The sequence below is a fragment of the Microtus oregoni genome, unplaced genomic scaffold, assembly GCF_018167655.1.
Source record: "Microtus oregoni isolate MIOR12 unplaced genomic scaffold, Mior012 000021F_ref0000039, whole genome shotgun sequence".
Classification (NCBI taxonomy): domain Eukaryota; kingdom Metazoa; phylum Chordata; class Mammalia; order Rodentia; family Cricetidae; genus Microtus; species Microtus oregoni.
Genome location: NW_024543080.1, coordinates 31,237 through 47,698, shown reverse-complemented (window position 1 = coordinate 47,698; position 16,462 = coordinate 31,237). Strand labels below are relative to the sequence as shown.

The 16,462-nt window shown below is 42.7% G+C and overlaps 1 protein-coding gene across 2 annotated transcripts; it reads right to left on the bottom strand.

The window, feature by feature from the left end:
- Positions 1 to 1,634: 1,634 nt before the first annotated feature.
- Positions 1,635 to 16,401, bottom strand: LOC121460961 (BRCA1-A complex subunit Abraxas 1-like). Of its 2 annotated transcripts, XM_041671660.1 has the most exons (9): positions 16,291 to 16,401; positions 15,028 to 15,118; positions 14,256 to 14,292; positions 10,786 to 10,852; positions 7,703 to 7,896; positions 5,692 to 5,811; positions 5,495 to 5,579; positions 3,353 to 3,464; positions 1,635 to 3,029 (listed from the first exon to the last, which is right to left on the bottom strand). In XM_041671660.1, the coding sequence occupies exons 1-9, from the start codon at positions 16,375 to 16,377 to the stop codon at positions 2,605 to 2,607; spliced, it is 1,218 nt and encodes a 405-aa protein (XP_041527594.1). In that variant the 5' UTR covers positions 16,378 to 16,401; the 3' UTR covers positions 1,635 to 2,604. The 2 variants fall into 2 exon arrangements, with proteins under 2 accessions (XP_041527594.1, XP_041527595.1); XM_041671661.1 differs by lacking the exon at positions 16,291 to 16,401 and having other exon boundaries at positions 10,786 to 10,835; positions 15,028 to 15,114.
- Between the last annotated feature and the right edge of the window lie 61 nt (positions 16,402 to 16,462).

Sequence of the window (16,462 nt, the reverse complement as noted above, 5' to 3'; positions counted from 1 at the left end):
CACTTAAGCCCAGATTCCATTTTAGGGGATTGGTTATAGAAAGGTAGTGTTTATGAATCCCATGTAACTGGCTGTGGAATTCAACTTGCTTTGGAGCCATTCTGTGGTTTTGTGTGCACATGTGCACAGGAGTGTATGGAGGCTACAAGTTGACATCGGGTTTTTTTTCTCAATGTAACGCCACCTTTTTTTTTGTAAAACAATTATTCACTGATTTGTGTGTGCCTGCCATGAGGGTACATGTGGAGGCCAGAGGTCATTGTCTAGGCATTATTTCTGTCCTTCCAGCCATGAGTTCTGGTGACAGAACCCAGGTCTCCGGGCTTAGCACAAGTATTTCAACCCACCAAGCCATTGTGCTGACCCGTTTACCTCATGGTCTGAGTCCAGGCCTGAGACCAGGTCTCCCTGGAGTTCACTTAGACTGACCAGCTGACTCCCAAACCCCAGGGACCCTCTTCCCTCCACATTCTCAGTGCTGCGACTCCACGTGCACACCACTGTGCCAGGCTTAACCAAAACCGTGCTCTTGGCTCTTCAGTCACTCATCTCCTTTGACCACACACATGCCCATGCCCTTTATTTTAATGGAGTTGTTGGGGTTCCAAACACAAGTCCTCATGCTTATTGGCACCTTTGCTGACCTATCTCCTAGAGTTGTTTGCTAACTAGTCAATGTTAATTGCACCTGACTGTCAGAGTTCTCATTGCAGAGGTGCACACAGGGAATGATAGTAGGCTAGTCCCTGCGAGACAAACTGTTCCTGGACCACTGTTCTGTACACGGGCAGATGGCACGCAGTCTGCTTTCAGTCGTCTGTGATGATAGGAGGACCTGTTGACAACTATGGCTCTTGTCCTGTGCTGTACAGTACTACATCACCAGAAAATCACCCCAGCAAGCTGTACAAATCATCCCCTGGGTAATGGGTGGCTTCACAACAACCCCATAGAATTAATGCATATCAACACCCAAGTCAAAGTGTTACTGCTACATAGAATCATGTCTTAAGTAGTTTCTCCAGGCAGCAACAAGTGGAGAACAAGGGTAAAGTGTGTTCAGTGTTAACATGCACTGAGTAGAACATAGGTAATGTGTGTGCACTTCACTGAACAGGTGAAAAAGACGAACACATCTGCAAGGACAGTTTTGTTTGTCCCTTCTGAGATGGAGGCAGAGTTACCAGTTCGTGGGCTCAAGCAGTCATCTGGCCTGAGGTGGGAACTGCATGAAGATGCAGAGATTTATCTCGATTCTTCTGTGTTTGTCTGTGTATCCTGGCTGTCCTGAAACTCACACTGTAGACCAGGCTGACCTTGAACTCAAAGAGGTCAGCCCTGCCTCTGGCAGCTCTGGGATTAAAGGCTGTGCTATCACCACCACCCAGCAGCGCAGATTGATTTTGTTTATTTCTGTGTGTGAGAGAGAAAGAGAGAGAGACAGAGAACACATTCTTGGAAGCTGGAAGGACATTGGATCCCCTGGAGCTGGAGTTACAGATGGTTGTGAACTGCCTAATGTAGGTGCTGAGAACCAAATTCAGTCCTCTGAAGTGCCTCAAGCACTCTTAATTGCTGGGCTCTCTCTTCAGTAAGAATCTTAATGAAGTAGATAAAAAACAAGACTTAAAAACTTTAGAATTTTATTAAATTTATTTGTGGGGGTTTCATGATTATGCCACAGTGAAGGTATGTGTGGAAGTCAGAAGAAATTGTGGAAGACGGCTCGTTCCTTCCGCTGAGGGAGTCCCAAGAATCCAACTAAGGTTGTCAGTCTTCACTGCAGATGTCTGTGCCAGCCGAGCCAGCTCCCAGGCCTGATTTTGCAAACTTCTGGGCTCTTTTCTGTGTTGTGAAACAAGGCTAGTTTCTCTTTTCCAATTTGAAGAATGTTGTAGTTTAAAAGAATGCATCTTTAAGTCTCCCTTGATAACTCGGGGAAGCTGAAAGGTTACTCTGAAATAAAAGCATCTTAGCTGGGTGTGGTGGCATGCGTTCTTAATCCCAACACCTGGGAGGCCGAGGCAGGCAGATGTTTGTTAGTTTGAGGACAGCCAGAACTACATAGAGACCTTGTCTCAACAAACAAACAAACAAACAAACAAACAAACCAAAAACCCATCTGGACTACAGCTCAGTGGTAGAGAAGCTGCCTACCGTTCACATGGCCCTGCATCGATTTCTGCACCACAAAGGTTTCTAAAAAGTACTTCAGATGTGGATGGACAGAGGCCAAGCCACTAGAAAGGGGTCAGGAGATGGGAGAAAAAGAATCTGCAGGGACGAGGAAGGCAACAGAACATGGGATATAAAGGGGAAGGGAGAATTCCTACAGGGAAGGCACAATGAGAAGAGGCTGGGAAGCGAGGGAGGTTGCAGCTGAGTGGAACATGTACACATTCACAGAGCATATACAATGTATGAAATATAAATAGTAATTTCTAAAATACTTTATAAAACATCATTATTACAAACGGTTGAGTAGTAAAAATACCATATTCCCCTACAGTGCAGTAAAACATGAACTTCTCATGTGTTACTCCAGTAGCAGACAGTAAAATAGTGTCTGAACCTCAGTCAGGTAAAAATATCATCTAGCAAGAATCAAAATGTGGGAGAGCGAGGGTATTCAGTGTCCTCTTCCGGGCTTCCCATCTCTGTGTCTATATCTGGGCTGCTTGAGGACGTTTTGTTTTGGTGACTGCTTTGGGACTCTATCACAGGTCTGCTTTCTGTCTCCTGCAGCCGTGGTTTCTTCCCAGGCCACTGGTCTTGTGTGTCTACATCTTTACGCTTAGTTATCTGGGCTTCAGGCAGTGGACTAGCGTCAGGGCTGTGAATATACTCCACCATTAGGGTCAGCTTATCCACATCAAGATGGTGCTTCATGCTACATCCACTTTGAGAAATATGTCTATTTTTCAAAGAAATAACACAAGAATGAAGAACCTCAGACTCTGGAAAAAAGGTTCGTAAAGCTTGACAAAGAAGAATGTTCTCCTGGGGGTTGTTTTGGACATTCTTCTCTCCTAAAGAAAATAAGAAAGAGCTTAACGTTAGTTTTACAAACTTATGATTAGCTGTAAAGTAAAAACTATTCCAAAAGACAGATGATTCAGAATAAGAATGATGTAACACTAGATTCCTGTCCTGTGCCACTCTATTCTAAGAGAAAAGCAGTCTTGTACCTTTTTATCCGACACACCCACACCCACTACAGTAGCGTGTTCACCGTTTGGGATGGTTACGAGCACAGTGTCATCACTACTTGTAATCCCAGTCCATCGGGTCATTGGTCAGGACCACGGCTCATGCAATGCCAAGCTAGCGTCTGCAGTGTTCATCTGCTTACCTGCTGCTTTAATCCGGGCTTGCTGCTCTTTTCTAACTTCTTTTAATCGGTTTACATCCATCATTAGTCTCTCTACTTCCCGTTCACTTTGTTCAACTTTGTGGCATATACTCTGCACAATAAAACAGTGCACAGATGAAAACATTCCAGGTTATACTAATGAGGCTTTACAATATAACATTCTCAGACTGTAGAATACCCTTAACCTTTTGTGTAAACCACCTCCATAACAAGCATTTGATGATAACAGCATGCACTGTGGATGTGTTAGCTTTCCATTTGTTTGTGGACCAGCTATTTCCTTGATAAAATTCATTTTGAAATATATATATATATTGGGCTGAGGATAGAGCTCATTACCCAGAATGTGTGTAGCCCGGGGTTCAAGTCCCAGCATGTGCCCCACCCGACAGCTGAGATACATAACTGATTTACATTTATGACGTGGAAGGATTAGCAGTTAAAGATTATCCTTATCTATAGGGAGTTCAAGGCCAACCTGGGCAACACAAGAACCTGTGTCATAAAACCAAAAAACAAACAAAAAACCAACGATAACATAAAAAGTGGCTATGTCTTAAGGAAATTATGGAAGATTATAATTTCTATAAGAGTTATTTTCAAAGTTTCTGTGTTATTTATTCATTAAATAAATTAGTATATAGGGGGTCAGAGAGATGACTCAGCAATTAAGAATGCCTGAGTTAGGTTTCCAACACCCACATGGCAGCTTAAAACTGTTTGTAACTCTAGATACAGGGGAACAAATGCTCTCTGTGGGTCTCCAAGGGCACTGGACACACACACACTGTACACAAAGGCATGAAGGAAAAAACTAATCACATCAAAATAAATAAATCTTTAAAAATTAGTATAGCCAGGCAGTGGTGGCACATGCCTTTAATCCCAGCATTCGGGAGGCAGAGACAGGGATCTCTGAGTTCTAGGCAGCCTGGTCTACAGAACTAGTTCCAGGACGGCCAGGGCTGTTACACAGAGAAACCTTGTCTCAAAAAACCAATGTATATATGTCAGTAGTATACAAAGTGTGTTAATCTTTTTTTTTCCTTTACTATGTTGTACTAACAAGTATGGCTACCATAAAAATAGACTTTAGATATCCAACTGAGAAAAACAACTGACTGATGTTCCAATTTTGAACTCGTGATTTTGTGATTTATTAGAGAAAGCCTCGTGTGTTCCAGGCTGGCCTCAGACTTAGTATGCAGCCAAGGATGACCCTGAAGATCTTCCTGCCTTTACCTCCCCAGTTCTGCAATTACAGATGTACACATCGTAGTCCTGGGGACCAAACTCAGAGCTCTGTGAATTCTAGGCAAGTGTTCTACCAGCTGAACACAGTGCTTGCTTTAAGCAGTACTCCCTAAGGACTTTTCCTAGCAGTGACTGAGCATGGTGAGGACGTTACTACATGCCTTTGGAACAGTATGCAATACTTCTGGGTCATTTTGTTCAATTAAGTATTTAACTTTTTTCTTCCTTTAAGAAGGGCAGGCACAGTGATGCCTTCCTGTAATCCTCATGCTAGGGTCAAGCAGGATCCTGGGTCAGGGCTATGCTCAGGGAAGCTCCCACAGAATGGTACAACCTGAGGCTCCTTCTGACTCTGGGGTCAGATTCTGCTGCAGTCCTCAATCCCCTTCGATTTTTACATTGGTCCAATGACTCTCTTGCACTTGGGATCCATTTATGACTCTACAGTGACCTGCACTGTGCCGTAAGACTATAATGCTGTAGTGATGGTTGTGCTTCTAAATCTGCTTCCTCTTCATCTTCAAGAAGACTATGGGGGCTGAGCCTCATGGCACACACCTTTAATTCCAGCATTGGGGGGCAGAGACAGGAGCTCTGTAAGTTCAAGGACAGCTTGGCCTACTACATAGCAAGTCCCAGGACAGCCAGGGCTTCATAGTGAGATCATTTTTGAAAAAAAAAAAAAAAGAAGAAGAAGAAGAAAAGAAATAGCTACAGCCAGTATAATGAGAGCAAACTTAAGCTTGCATCTTATCCCCAGAGTCTCTATTAGGAAGTCAAAGGAGTACAACATATACTCAAAAAATGTTAACAATTCATGCGATCTACTGACGTGAACGAACTCTGAAGTGGTCCTGAAGTAGTTACCTTTAATTCTTCTTGTACTGCAGAGTACATTTCATTTATCTTATGCACCTCCTTCAGCGATCCATCTTCGTTAAAAAACTGAGAACTGTGAAAGCAAAGATGGTTTCCTTGGCTAAGTGTATAGAACTGTAGAAGGAAAGGGGAATCCTCCAGCTCCACAGGGTTCCCTTAGTGTCTACTGTCTAGATGAGCCTCACCTGTGTGCTCTCACGGCTCTGCTAAAGCCAGGGGATGTACAGGAAGCGGATTCTGTTTTATAACCCAGTTGATCAGACATTCCCAGGTTGGCAAGCACCAAAGGCACCCTATGAAAAAGCCTGAGGGGGAAAGTTTAAAACAGGGTAAGATAACACCTGCCACCAGAGCAGGCTGCTGTCCTAATAGTATCAGTAAAAACAGCCCCATCATTATTTAGCAAGATAGAATTTTCCTAGATGAGCTAAGTTGAAGCAACTAGATTTTTGTTTTTTAATATTAGGTATATGAGTGTTTTGTCCACATGTATATCCACGTGCCACTAGTGTCCTCGGAGGCCAGAAAAGTGTCCATCTTCCTGAAACTGGAGCTCAGGTGGTTGGGTATGAGCTGCCATGTGGGTGCTGGGAATTGAACTGGAGTCCTTTGGAGAGCAGGCAGTGTTCTTAACTGCTGAGCCCTCTCCAGCTCCTGTCACTCAGAAGCAGAGTTTGAGGCTGATGAGGTCTACAGAGGGAGCTCCAGGACAATCAGGGCTGCACTTTCTCAAAAAACAAAACAAAAGTCATGACGTACACAGCATAAAAAGCTGCATGGACAGTTTAGCAGCTGTCTCACCTGGTCGTGTGCATGCAAGCAAGGATGAAGCTGCCCCGAAGGCCGTGGCAGGCAACACAGGTGACGCCTGAGCTTTCTGTTGCTGTCATTTATTATGATATATGTATGTTTATCATGTTTGTGTGTTCAGAGGACAGTGTCAGAAGTTGGTTCTTTTCCTCTAATGAAGGTTCTGGGATAGAACCCAGGTCTTCAGGCTTGTGGAATAAACACTTTTACCAGCTGGGTCATTTCACTGGTCTTTTTTTCTTTTCTTTTCTTTTTTTTTTTTTTTGATTCATGGTTTTAAGTAGTTCAACTTCCATTAAAACTCTATGTAGCTGAGCATAACCTTGAACTCGTAATCCTGCTCTCACTGGAGATCAGGGATTATGGAAATTTACCATCATGCCTGCCTGAGACCTTAAAGGACGGAGAAAGAAAGGAAAAGAAATTTTGTTAGAGATGAAGCTCAGTGGTAGAGCCACTCTTGTCTGGTGTAAATCTCACACTGTGTCTCTGTGTCTCCTCAGTTCACCAAAAAGGCAGAACAGGTTAACCTCCCTAGTCCAGGGTTTGAAATGTGAGGTAGGGTCTTATGTAAACTGACTCAAACTCTCAATCCTCCTGCTTCACTTATTGGGACTCTAAGTTTGCACCACCAGACAGTAAAATGTGTCTGGAAATGCTAAGGTTGTGGGTTCATCTACCCATTCCTTTTCTTTCTTTTGTTTTCTTTTTGGTGTTTCAAGACAGGATTTCTCTGTGGCTTTGGAGCCTGTCCTAGAACTAGCTCTTGTAGACCAGGCTGGTCTTGAACTCACAGAGATCCGCCTGCCTCTGCCTCCTGAGTGTTGGGATTAAAGGTGTGCACCACCACCGCCCAGCTTAACTTAATTCTTATATTCCCAGAGAATGTAGTTTATAATACCCAAGCGGACTGCTTGGACTCACTGTGGCAGAACAGCAAGAAGCCCTGTCTCTGAAGAAGCTGTACAGGCCACACTTACATACGTACATACGACAACACTTCCAGTTCTAGCACACAGGAGTCCAAGCCATGGCTGCACTGGGCTTCCCCTTCCTTGCCTAGCCTTTGTTTTTTTGTTTTGTTTTTTTTTTTTTTGTTTTTCGAGACAGGGTTTCTCTGTGGCTTTGGAGCCTGTCCTGGAACTAGCTCTGTAGACCAGGCTGGTCTCGAACTCACAGAGATCCGCCTGCCTCTGCCTCCCAAGTGCTGGGATTAAAGGCGTGCGCCACCACCGCCCGGCTAGCCTTTGTTTTCTCATCTATTACTTCCTTTGCTGTTACTATGACGCCTTATGTAACATTGTAAGAAAAAACTTAGAGCCACAAAACACTACAAAAAAAATTTAAAAATTTATCTTAAAATAGTCAGGACCAACCAATGCTTACCCCTTTTGAGGTTTATATAAGGCATGTTCCAGGCAGTGAGTGGAGCAGCTTTCTGTTGTTATACTTGGTGTTAACAGCAGAAAAACAAGCTCTGGGCTTGAAAGATGCGTCTGTAAGTTTCTGTGCAACAACTGCTCTCTTAACGTCATTACCTGATCCGAGTGACGACGGAATTTGTACCAGCCCAGCACAGTCTGGGGAGAATACAGGAAAATGAATGTATGTTGGTTACAATAACTACATGTCTCCTTGCAGTCTAGCAATGAAACCATGGTCTTAAGCAGCAGCTGCAGTTGTACCCAGTGGCTCTGGCACACACAGGACTGGGACCGCAGGACTGTGCTTAGCCTGGGCACACAACAAAACTAAAAAAAAACCCTGCCACAGCCTTTTTTGTTTTTTGGAGGCAGGATTTCTCTGTAGCCCTAGCTGTCCTAGAACTCGCTCTGTAAACCAGGCCTGCCTAAACTGGGATTAAAGGTATCACCACTAAGCCTGGCGAAACCTACAGGACTTAAAATGGCTTTTCCAACTGTTGGTAAAGTTTGGGTTATACATAAAATAAGTCAGGGATATACTTAGTTATAAACTTTACTTTTGTAAACAAATGGACATAGTACTTTATACTTAGCAAGAAGAAAAAAAGACCCCCAGTTCCTACTCTAAGTAAACAACAAAGTGAAACATTTGCTCTCGTGTAGTCACTGTGTTAGAGAGATGGCTCAGTGGTTAAGAGCACTGGCTCTTCTTCCAGAGGACTGGGGTTCAATTCCCAGCATCCACATGGTATCATTTAACTGCCTATAATTCTACCTCCAGGGGATCTCACACAGACATAATGCACGCAAAACACCAATGTACATAAAATAAAAATAAATCATTTTTAGAAAAAGAATTTATATGAAGGAAACACCAATGTCTCTGTTTCACATAACAGGAATCAATGCCTGTAATCACATTCATGTCCTATGCACACCCTTGGTTTGTAAATGTTAGGCTGTTTAAAATTATTTGAAGGGGACTGGAGAGATGACTGGGTGGTTAAGAACACTGACTGCCCTTCCAGAGGACCTGGGATCAATTCCCAGCACCCACATGACAGCTCATAAATGTATATAAATCCAGTCCCTGGGCGATCTGACACCTTTACAACATTACACATAAAATAAGTTTTAAAAATAAATAAATAGTGGCTGGAGAGATGGCTCTGAGGTTAAGAGTACTGCGTGTTCTTCCAAATAGACCTGGGTTGAATTCCCAGCACCCACATGGCAGCCACACTGTCTGCAACTCCAGTTCCATGAGACCTGACACCCTCACACAAACAAGCAGACAAGTGAAAAAACTATGTTCAGAAAATAAAAATAAATAAATAAAATTATATTAAGATCATTTGAAAGGATCTTGTAATCTGTAGCATGCAAAAATTCATGATTAACAGTAATAACTATTTTAAACTAGAAAATAATTCTCATTACCTTATAGTAATTATAATAAAAAATAACCAGTATATATTATACATTAAGATTAAGAATTAGAAATGGCTCCTGTAAATATAATTCAGCATTTGGAAGGCTGAGGAGTATAACAAGTTCAAAGACATAGTGGGCTACATAATGAGGCTATGTCTCAAAAACAAGACACATTCTTTTTAAAGGAAAACATTCCCTAAATAATCAACATAAGAAATGTATAAACTGCTGTGTGTGCGCACAGGTGGCCATGGGAGTGTGGCAGTCAGAGGACAGCTTGTGAGGGTCAGTTCTCTCCCTCTTCCTATCACGAGTCAAAGGGATTGACCTCAGCCAGCCAGGTTAGTGACAGGTGCCTTTGATTGCTAGCAACAAATGTAAGTTTTTAAAGTCCAACCATTTCCTTTCAAAACATTTTTACACTTACGTATTTGTGTGTGCGTGCGTGTGTGCGTGCACGTATGTTTGTACATAAGTGTTCTACCCATGGGGAGACCAGAGGACAGCACATTGTTCTCTCTCTCCCCCCACCATCTATGGTTTCCACAGACTGATCTCAGATTGTCAGACTAGGGAACTGAACCCAGGACTGAGGCAGGCAATCAGCAGAGCTGCATCCACAGCCTATGTCAGGATCTCACTGCTTCCCTAGGTGGGTCTCAAACTTGGAATCCTCCCATCTTGGATTTCCACATACTTAGCATAACATGTATACACCCAGTATCTAAAAGAAACTTCTATTATTAAATCTACTTTCATTCTAAAATCAGAGACATGTGCCAGCATCCCCAGTAACCAAAACTTTTCATGAAATCTACTTTTATACTCACAAACATAAAATTTTTAAGACAAAAATGCATATCTTGGAAAAAGTTGGGGGGCATTCTGACTGTTCAGTAACTTTTATCTGAATATCAAGTACATGGAGGATTTAAATGTAATTGCTGTATAGATAACTGTCTCTGCATTTATATAAAATAATAACCGCAAAGCCAGGCTTTGACATACACCTGAAGTCCCAGTCCCTTACTACAGAGGGACTTACTACAGTTTGAGACCAGAAGACAAAACAAAGAGTGCAGCTATGTGAAAATAAAAAAACCATTTCTATTATGTTCTAGAATATAATATATATATATATGTATGTATGTATATATATAATCAGACTGGAAAAAGCTGTGGTTAAACAATGTACCACAGAAGAAGTCAGTGTAAATCCAAGCAGTCAAGGAAATAGATGGATACTTTCTTCCATTTTATTTTATATGCATGAGTGTTCTGCCAGCTCGTATGTCTGTGTACCATGTGCATGCATGTGTTCACACAGGGCATCAGAAGGGATCATATCTCCTGGGACGAGATTTACACCTAGTTAAGATTCCATGTGGGTGCTGGGAACTGAATGCAAGTCCTCTGGAAGAGCAGCCAGTGAGTGCCCCAAGGTGGATACTTTCAATGACTGGTTTTGCTTTCAGAGAAACACTGCCGGACTTTCTGGGAAGAATAAGTCTCCCACATGCTCTAATGAACACCACTAAGGCTTCTGTAAAAGTACTATGTTTTTAGGAGTGTAAAATAGTGCAAACAGTGCCAATAAAGAAAAGGTAATACCTTTTTGACATTTGAAAGAATTTTCTTCAGTGCGTGTTCGTTTACTTCACCTAAAGAATTATAAAAGCTATAAAAATCAAAATTAAAGAGATTTCAATAAGCTAGACATCTGGGCAGCTTTACTAGCACTTTAAGTTTTAGTTACCCAACCCACGCTATATAACCAAATGCATATCTCCTTCCCTAAAAGAAATAGTAGAGAAAATTAAAAATTAAATTGTAGAAACACTAGATCCACAAGCAAAAACAACATAAAATAGAAAAACTTCTAGGTTTGAGTTTGTCTATCATATTTTTAAACTAAACAGAACAGTAAACTATTCATTAAATACAAGTATCAAAAGCTAATCCACAGTTCACTTATTAATAACTGATAACCCCTAATATAATATATAATGAGTAACAAAGAATAGTACGAAAAGGATAACTTGTTCATCGCTAACTCCAAAAGCTGTGTTTAGGGAATCTGGAAGATGGAGGAGCTAACTCCAAAAGCTGTGTGTTTAGGGTATCTGGAAGATGGAGGAGCTAACTCCAAAAGCTGTGTTTAGGGAATCTGGAAGATGGAGCTAACTCCAAAAGCTGTGTGTTTAGGGTATCTGGAAGACTGAGGAAGGGAGGGTAAATCTGGCTTAGTCCAGTGGTTTTTGTAGTTGCTATATAACCAAATGCATATCTCCTTCCCTAAAAGAAATAGTAGAGAAAATTAAAAATTAAATTGTAGAAACACTAGATCCACAAGCAAAAACAACATAAAATAGAAAAACTTCTAGGTTTGAGTTTGTCTATCATATTTTTAAACTAAACAGAACAGTAAACTATATATTTCTATATCTTCCAAGATATAGAAAAAATAATTCTAAACAATCTAAACATTTACTTCTATCTTTGCTTTCTTCCTGCAAGGGAGACTCCAAGTCATACTTCCTTCCCTATGGTAAAAGCCAGAGGTTGACACTGTTTTCCTGGGTCACTCTCCCCCTGATTTCTTGACAAGGTCTCTCTCACTGAACCTGGAGCTCATAGATTCGGCTAGTTGGTGGCCAGTGACCTCTAGGGATCTTCCTGTCACCCCTCCTTGCCCTACCCTCTGACACTAGGGTTATATGCATGGAGCTTTTACATGGTTGCTGGGGATCCAAAGCCAGGTCTTCATTCTTGTGAGCCATCTCCTTAATCCTAGTCCTTTTTATCATTAAGATGAACAATATTTCTTTTTATAATGCTGAAATACTAAACAAAATCCTATAGGATTTTATAGGTTTCTTTAAAAAAAACAACTGGAAATCCTCAAGTATACATTGGAAATATTTATTTACATAAAACTGACCAACGATATTCTACTTGGCAACATTTTTAAGCTTAGGTTGGGGGTATAGGTCTATAAATCCAACGACTCAGCAGGTTAAGGCAGGAGGACTCCAGTTCCGCCTAAGCAACAACAGCAACTCTAAGGCCAGAAACTTAGTAAGACAATGTCTCAAAGAAAGAAATAAACACACAACTGTGATTACAGGTTAACCTAGCAGGAGTAAAGCCCTTGGTCCAATCTCCAGTACCACAAAGAAACAACAACAAAAACTAACCTCCATTAAAAATGTTTTAATAGGCTGAGGGGTAGCTGGGTTCACTGAAGGACATCTGCTATGACATGTGTGACTTGGATAAAGACTGAAATCATGGCAGGTCCAGAAACCGATGCCCAGTTCCTGGGTTCAATCCCCAGAGAGGTGGACAGGGAGGAAGAAAAGGAGAGAGGAGATAAAAGAGGAAGAAAAAGATTTTTAATGCTGTCTAACATGGCCCACTTCTAAGCATCTCAACCTGATGCCTAAGGCAGTAAGGCCTCAGGGTAAATAAGCATAGGCTAACAGTATAGGCGCGTGAGAACACCGATTTTATGTCAAGTTGTATTATACGGAAACATAGTAAGTCAGGTGTGGTGGCACGTGCCTATAATCCAACACTTGAAAGGCAGAGACAGAGAATCTGAAGTTTTAGGCTTGCGTGGGCTACATATTGAGACTCTGTGTTGCCTCCCAACTCTCCAAAAGGATATACAGTAAAGAATTCATACCTAAGTGCCAAATTTTTAAGATAGGTTTCATTGACCTATTTTCAAGGACCTTCTAGACTTCTTAGAGGAGCACAGAATCAGAGTGGCGATATAGTTAGTGCCGAGCTACTACAGTTCATCTGTACACGGCCAGTCAAGACATGCCAAGTCTTCCTCACTGTCCCTACAACCCTTAGAAATAAACATTTTAAGAAGGGCTGTATAAAAACAATTCACAGGGTTATATTTTGATAACGTTTGTAGTAAATTATAAAGCTGGCTATTAATGCCTATCTAACTTGGACTTCAAAAGATGTCAGCAGAAGACTTAGTTTTAAATATATTCATCAATATGACTTATAAGGGGGAAGCATCAACATGACAGGTTGTTAGAAAGCCTGGAGCCTACGGCTGGGGCTTAGCAGAAACTCGCTCAGCATGCGTGAGGCCAAGTCGCACCCCAACACCACACACACAAGCCATTAAAAGGAAATGCCATGTCTTCTAGTTTTGTCCTACTGTTAAGTCAGTGGTTCCCAACTTTCCTAATGCCACCCTTTAATACAGTTCTTCATGTTGTGGTGACCCCAACCACAAAATTATTTTGTTGCTATTTCATAACTGAATTTTACTACTATTATGAATCATAATGTAAATACCTGTGTTTTCCAATGATCATTCAACCCCCAAAGGGGTTGTAACCCACAGGTTGAGAACCACTACATGAAGTAGCTCTGTGTTTTCCACTAATTGTGAACTTTGGCCTATCGTGGTTTTAACTGAAGATGAACAGTAAGTAACTTCATGAATGAGATATATCCAGATAGCTCATGTCCTCTTTACCTTCAACTTAAGAGCTGACAAGATCCAGACATTAGTGGATCAGGTGGTAACAAAAGGAGAAACAATTAACAAATTGGAATCAAAAGATAGAAAAGTGGGGCAGTGGTGGTGCACGCCTTTAATCCCAGCAGTAGAGAGGCAGGCAGGTGAGTCTCTGAGAGTTTGAGGTCAGCCTAGTCTGCAGAGTAAGTTCCAGGAAAGCTGGGGCTACAGAGAAACCCTGTCTTGAAAAACAAAGAACAACAACAACAACAAGAAAAAAAAAAAGGAAAACAATCTATTATTGACATCTAAGTACATGTCAGTTGTGAATTTATAATATGAAATGAGAGGATCGGGTGTAAGAAGAAAACACAATCCTCTAACTAAACTGGCTTTTCAGCGGCAGGGAAAGCAGCTGAAGGTAATACAAGCACTGAATTATAGACAGGCGCACTAGTGCACCTTAAACAGACAACAAACCTCCTTCCATTCGTGACTGAGACACTGTTAGTTGTTCAAATTATTTAACGTGCAAAGAATAATTTCCATAATGGGTGACTCGCTTGTTTTTACTGATGCTGTTACTCACCTAAAAAGCCGGTAGCATGGAATGTATTTCTGAATGTCTAGAAAGAAAGGATTTAGGTTATAAGTGCAGTAATCGTTTGCCCATGCTGCGAGAGGAATCACGTGACTCCCCAGAGACACAGGGCTAAAAATCCTACCTGGAACTACATGTTATATTCACTAGCCAAAGACAAACATGTAGGACCCAAGTGTTGATCCTCCTGCCTCCACCTTCTAAGTGTGGGGTTACAAGTATGTACCACTATACCCACTCATTTTTTTTTTGCAGTGCTTTAAAAAAATATTTAGGGTATATAGTTTAACAGTTTAAACACACACACACACACAGGCTAGAGAGATGGCTCAGTGGTTAAGAGAACTGCCTGCTCCTCCAACAATCCTGAGTTCAATTCCCAGCAACCACATGGAGGCTCACAACCATCTGTAATGAGATCTGGTGCCCTCTTCTGGCCTGCAGGCATACATACAGACAGAATACAGAGAATACTGTATACATAATAAATAAATAAATAAATAAATAAATAAATCTTTAAAAAAAGCGCGCGTGCACACACGCACAGCACACAGGCAAGATGGCTCATCAGGGAAAGGCACTTGCTGAAAAGCTTGACCAACTCAGTTCAATCCCTGGAACCCACATGATGGAAGGAGAGAAACGACCCCCCTCCCCCACAGTTACACATGACATGGGTATCCCCCATAACAATTAAAGTGTTACAAAAAGAGCAGTGCCATTTATAACTACCCAAACCATACAGAACTAAGTGACTCACCAATTGTATAAACAACTTTAACACTATCCATTTGTGAATCAGTAATGCTATTCTTGGCTTCACCTTTCACTTCACCGAGAAGAAAACCTTCCTATAAGAATAAAAATAAGAAGCCGTATATGAAACACACTGGAGAGGATTACTGTTCTGTTTCCGAATCATCTTTTCTCAGCATTTTACAGTGGATACACGTGAGGGTAGCTGGGAAAGGCTGTACGGAGAAGAAAGCCCTGACTTTAAACAGATGGGTCATAATTTGGGAAGGCAGAGCTAGAAGCACTTAGCAGTCCAAAGCAGAAAAACTGAGAGCCTGTCTAAGGGCCCAGCAGAGCGGTTCGTCGTGGAGGACTAACGACAGCCGTCACTGTACAACCCTTATTACTAGCACTGTGTGGGAAGCAGCTCTAGACACCCGAGCCCTTACACTTTGGAAAGAAGGCACAGCACTTCACACGCCCTTCTCGACACTGCTCAGTACTCTGGCCTGTTTCAGTGCAGTCCCCAAAGCGCCTTTATATAGTTTTAGTTTCTTTCAATATGTTACCAAGAATTTATTGCAAGATGCTACTTCCCGACCTCAAAGTTTTAAAGTGAGTGTTTTTGTTTGTTTTGTATTTGAGTCAGGGTTTCTCTGTGTAGCCCTGGCTGTCCTGGATCTTGCTCTGCAGACCAGGCTGGCCTTGGAACACAGAGATCCACCTGCTTCTGCTTCCCGAGTGCTGGGAATAAAGGCACGCGCCACCACCGCCCAGTTTACAGTGAGATTTTTAGATCTCCTAAATTTTAAAAACAGGCTTCTAATTTTTTTTCCACTTTGACTCAGTGGCTTCGAAAGTAAGCAAAAGTTTAACGATGCATTTACGCATGTGACCCTGGACAAATCTGCATTTGTAACAGAAAGCGGCACAGAAAGTAGCTGGGCCGTCCACTCTCAGGAAGGGTTGGGGCAGCCACCCTGAGCCCCAGAACCCACACCGGCCAACCCCCTGCGGCTGACAGCCGTGGCCGTCCTCACGGTCCTAGCCGCGCACCGCCGGCGGGGCACGGCGCGGGGATCCCTCGCGAAGCAGCGGGTAGTGAGCACGGAAAGCGGCAGGATCTCCCGCGCCGAGCCGCAGGCCGCCGGGAACTGCACCCCTAAACTTGACCAGGTCGGAAGGGCCTGGATGAGAGCCGGGGAGGGCGCCCCGGTCCGCGAGCCCGCACGGCCAGCAGGAGCTGAGGGCAGGGGCGGCTGGGACGACAGCCGCACGCCCGGCTCACCGTGTCCGAGTCGGTGTTGAGATGCTGGAAGGTGAGCGCGCCAAACACGAAACCAGACAGCACCCCCAGCGTGCTCTCGCCCTCCATTCCGCCGGCTCAGGCGCTGCCGCCACTACCGCGGCACGTGACGGGAGGCCCGAGGGCGGGGCATGAGGGGCGGGGCCTGGGGCGG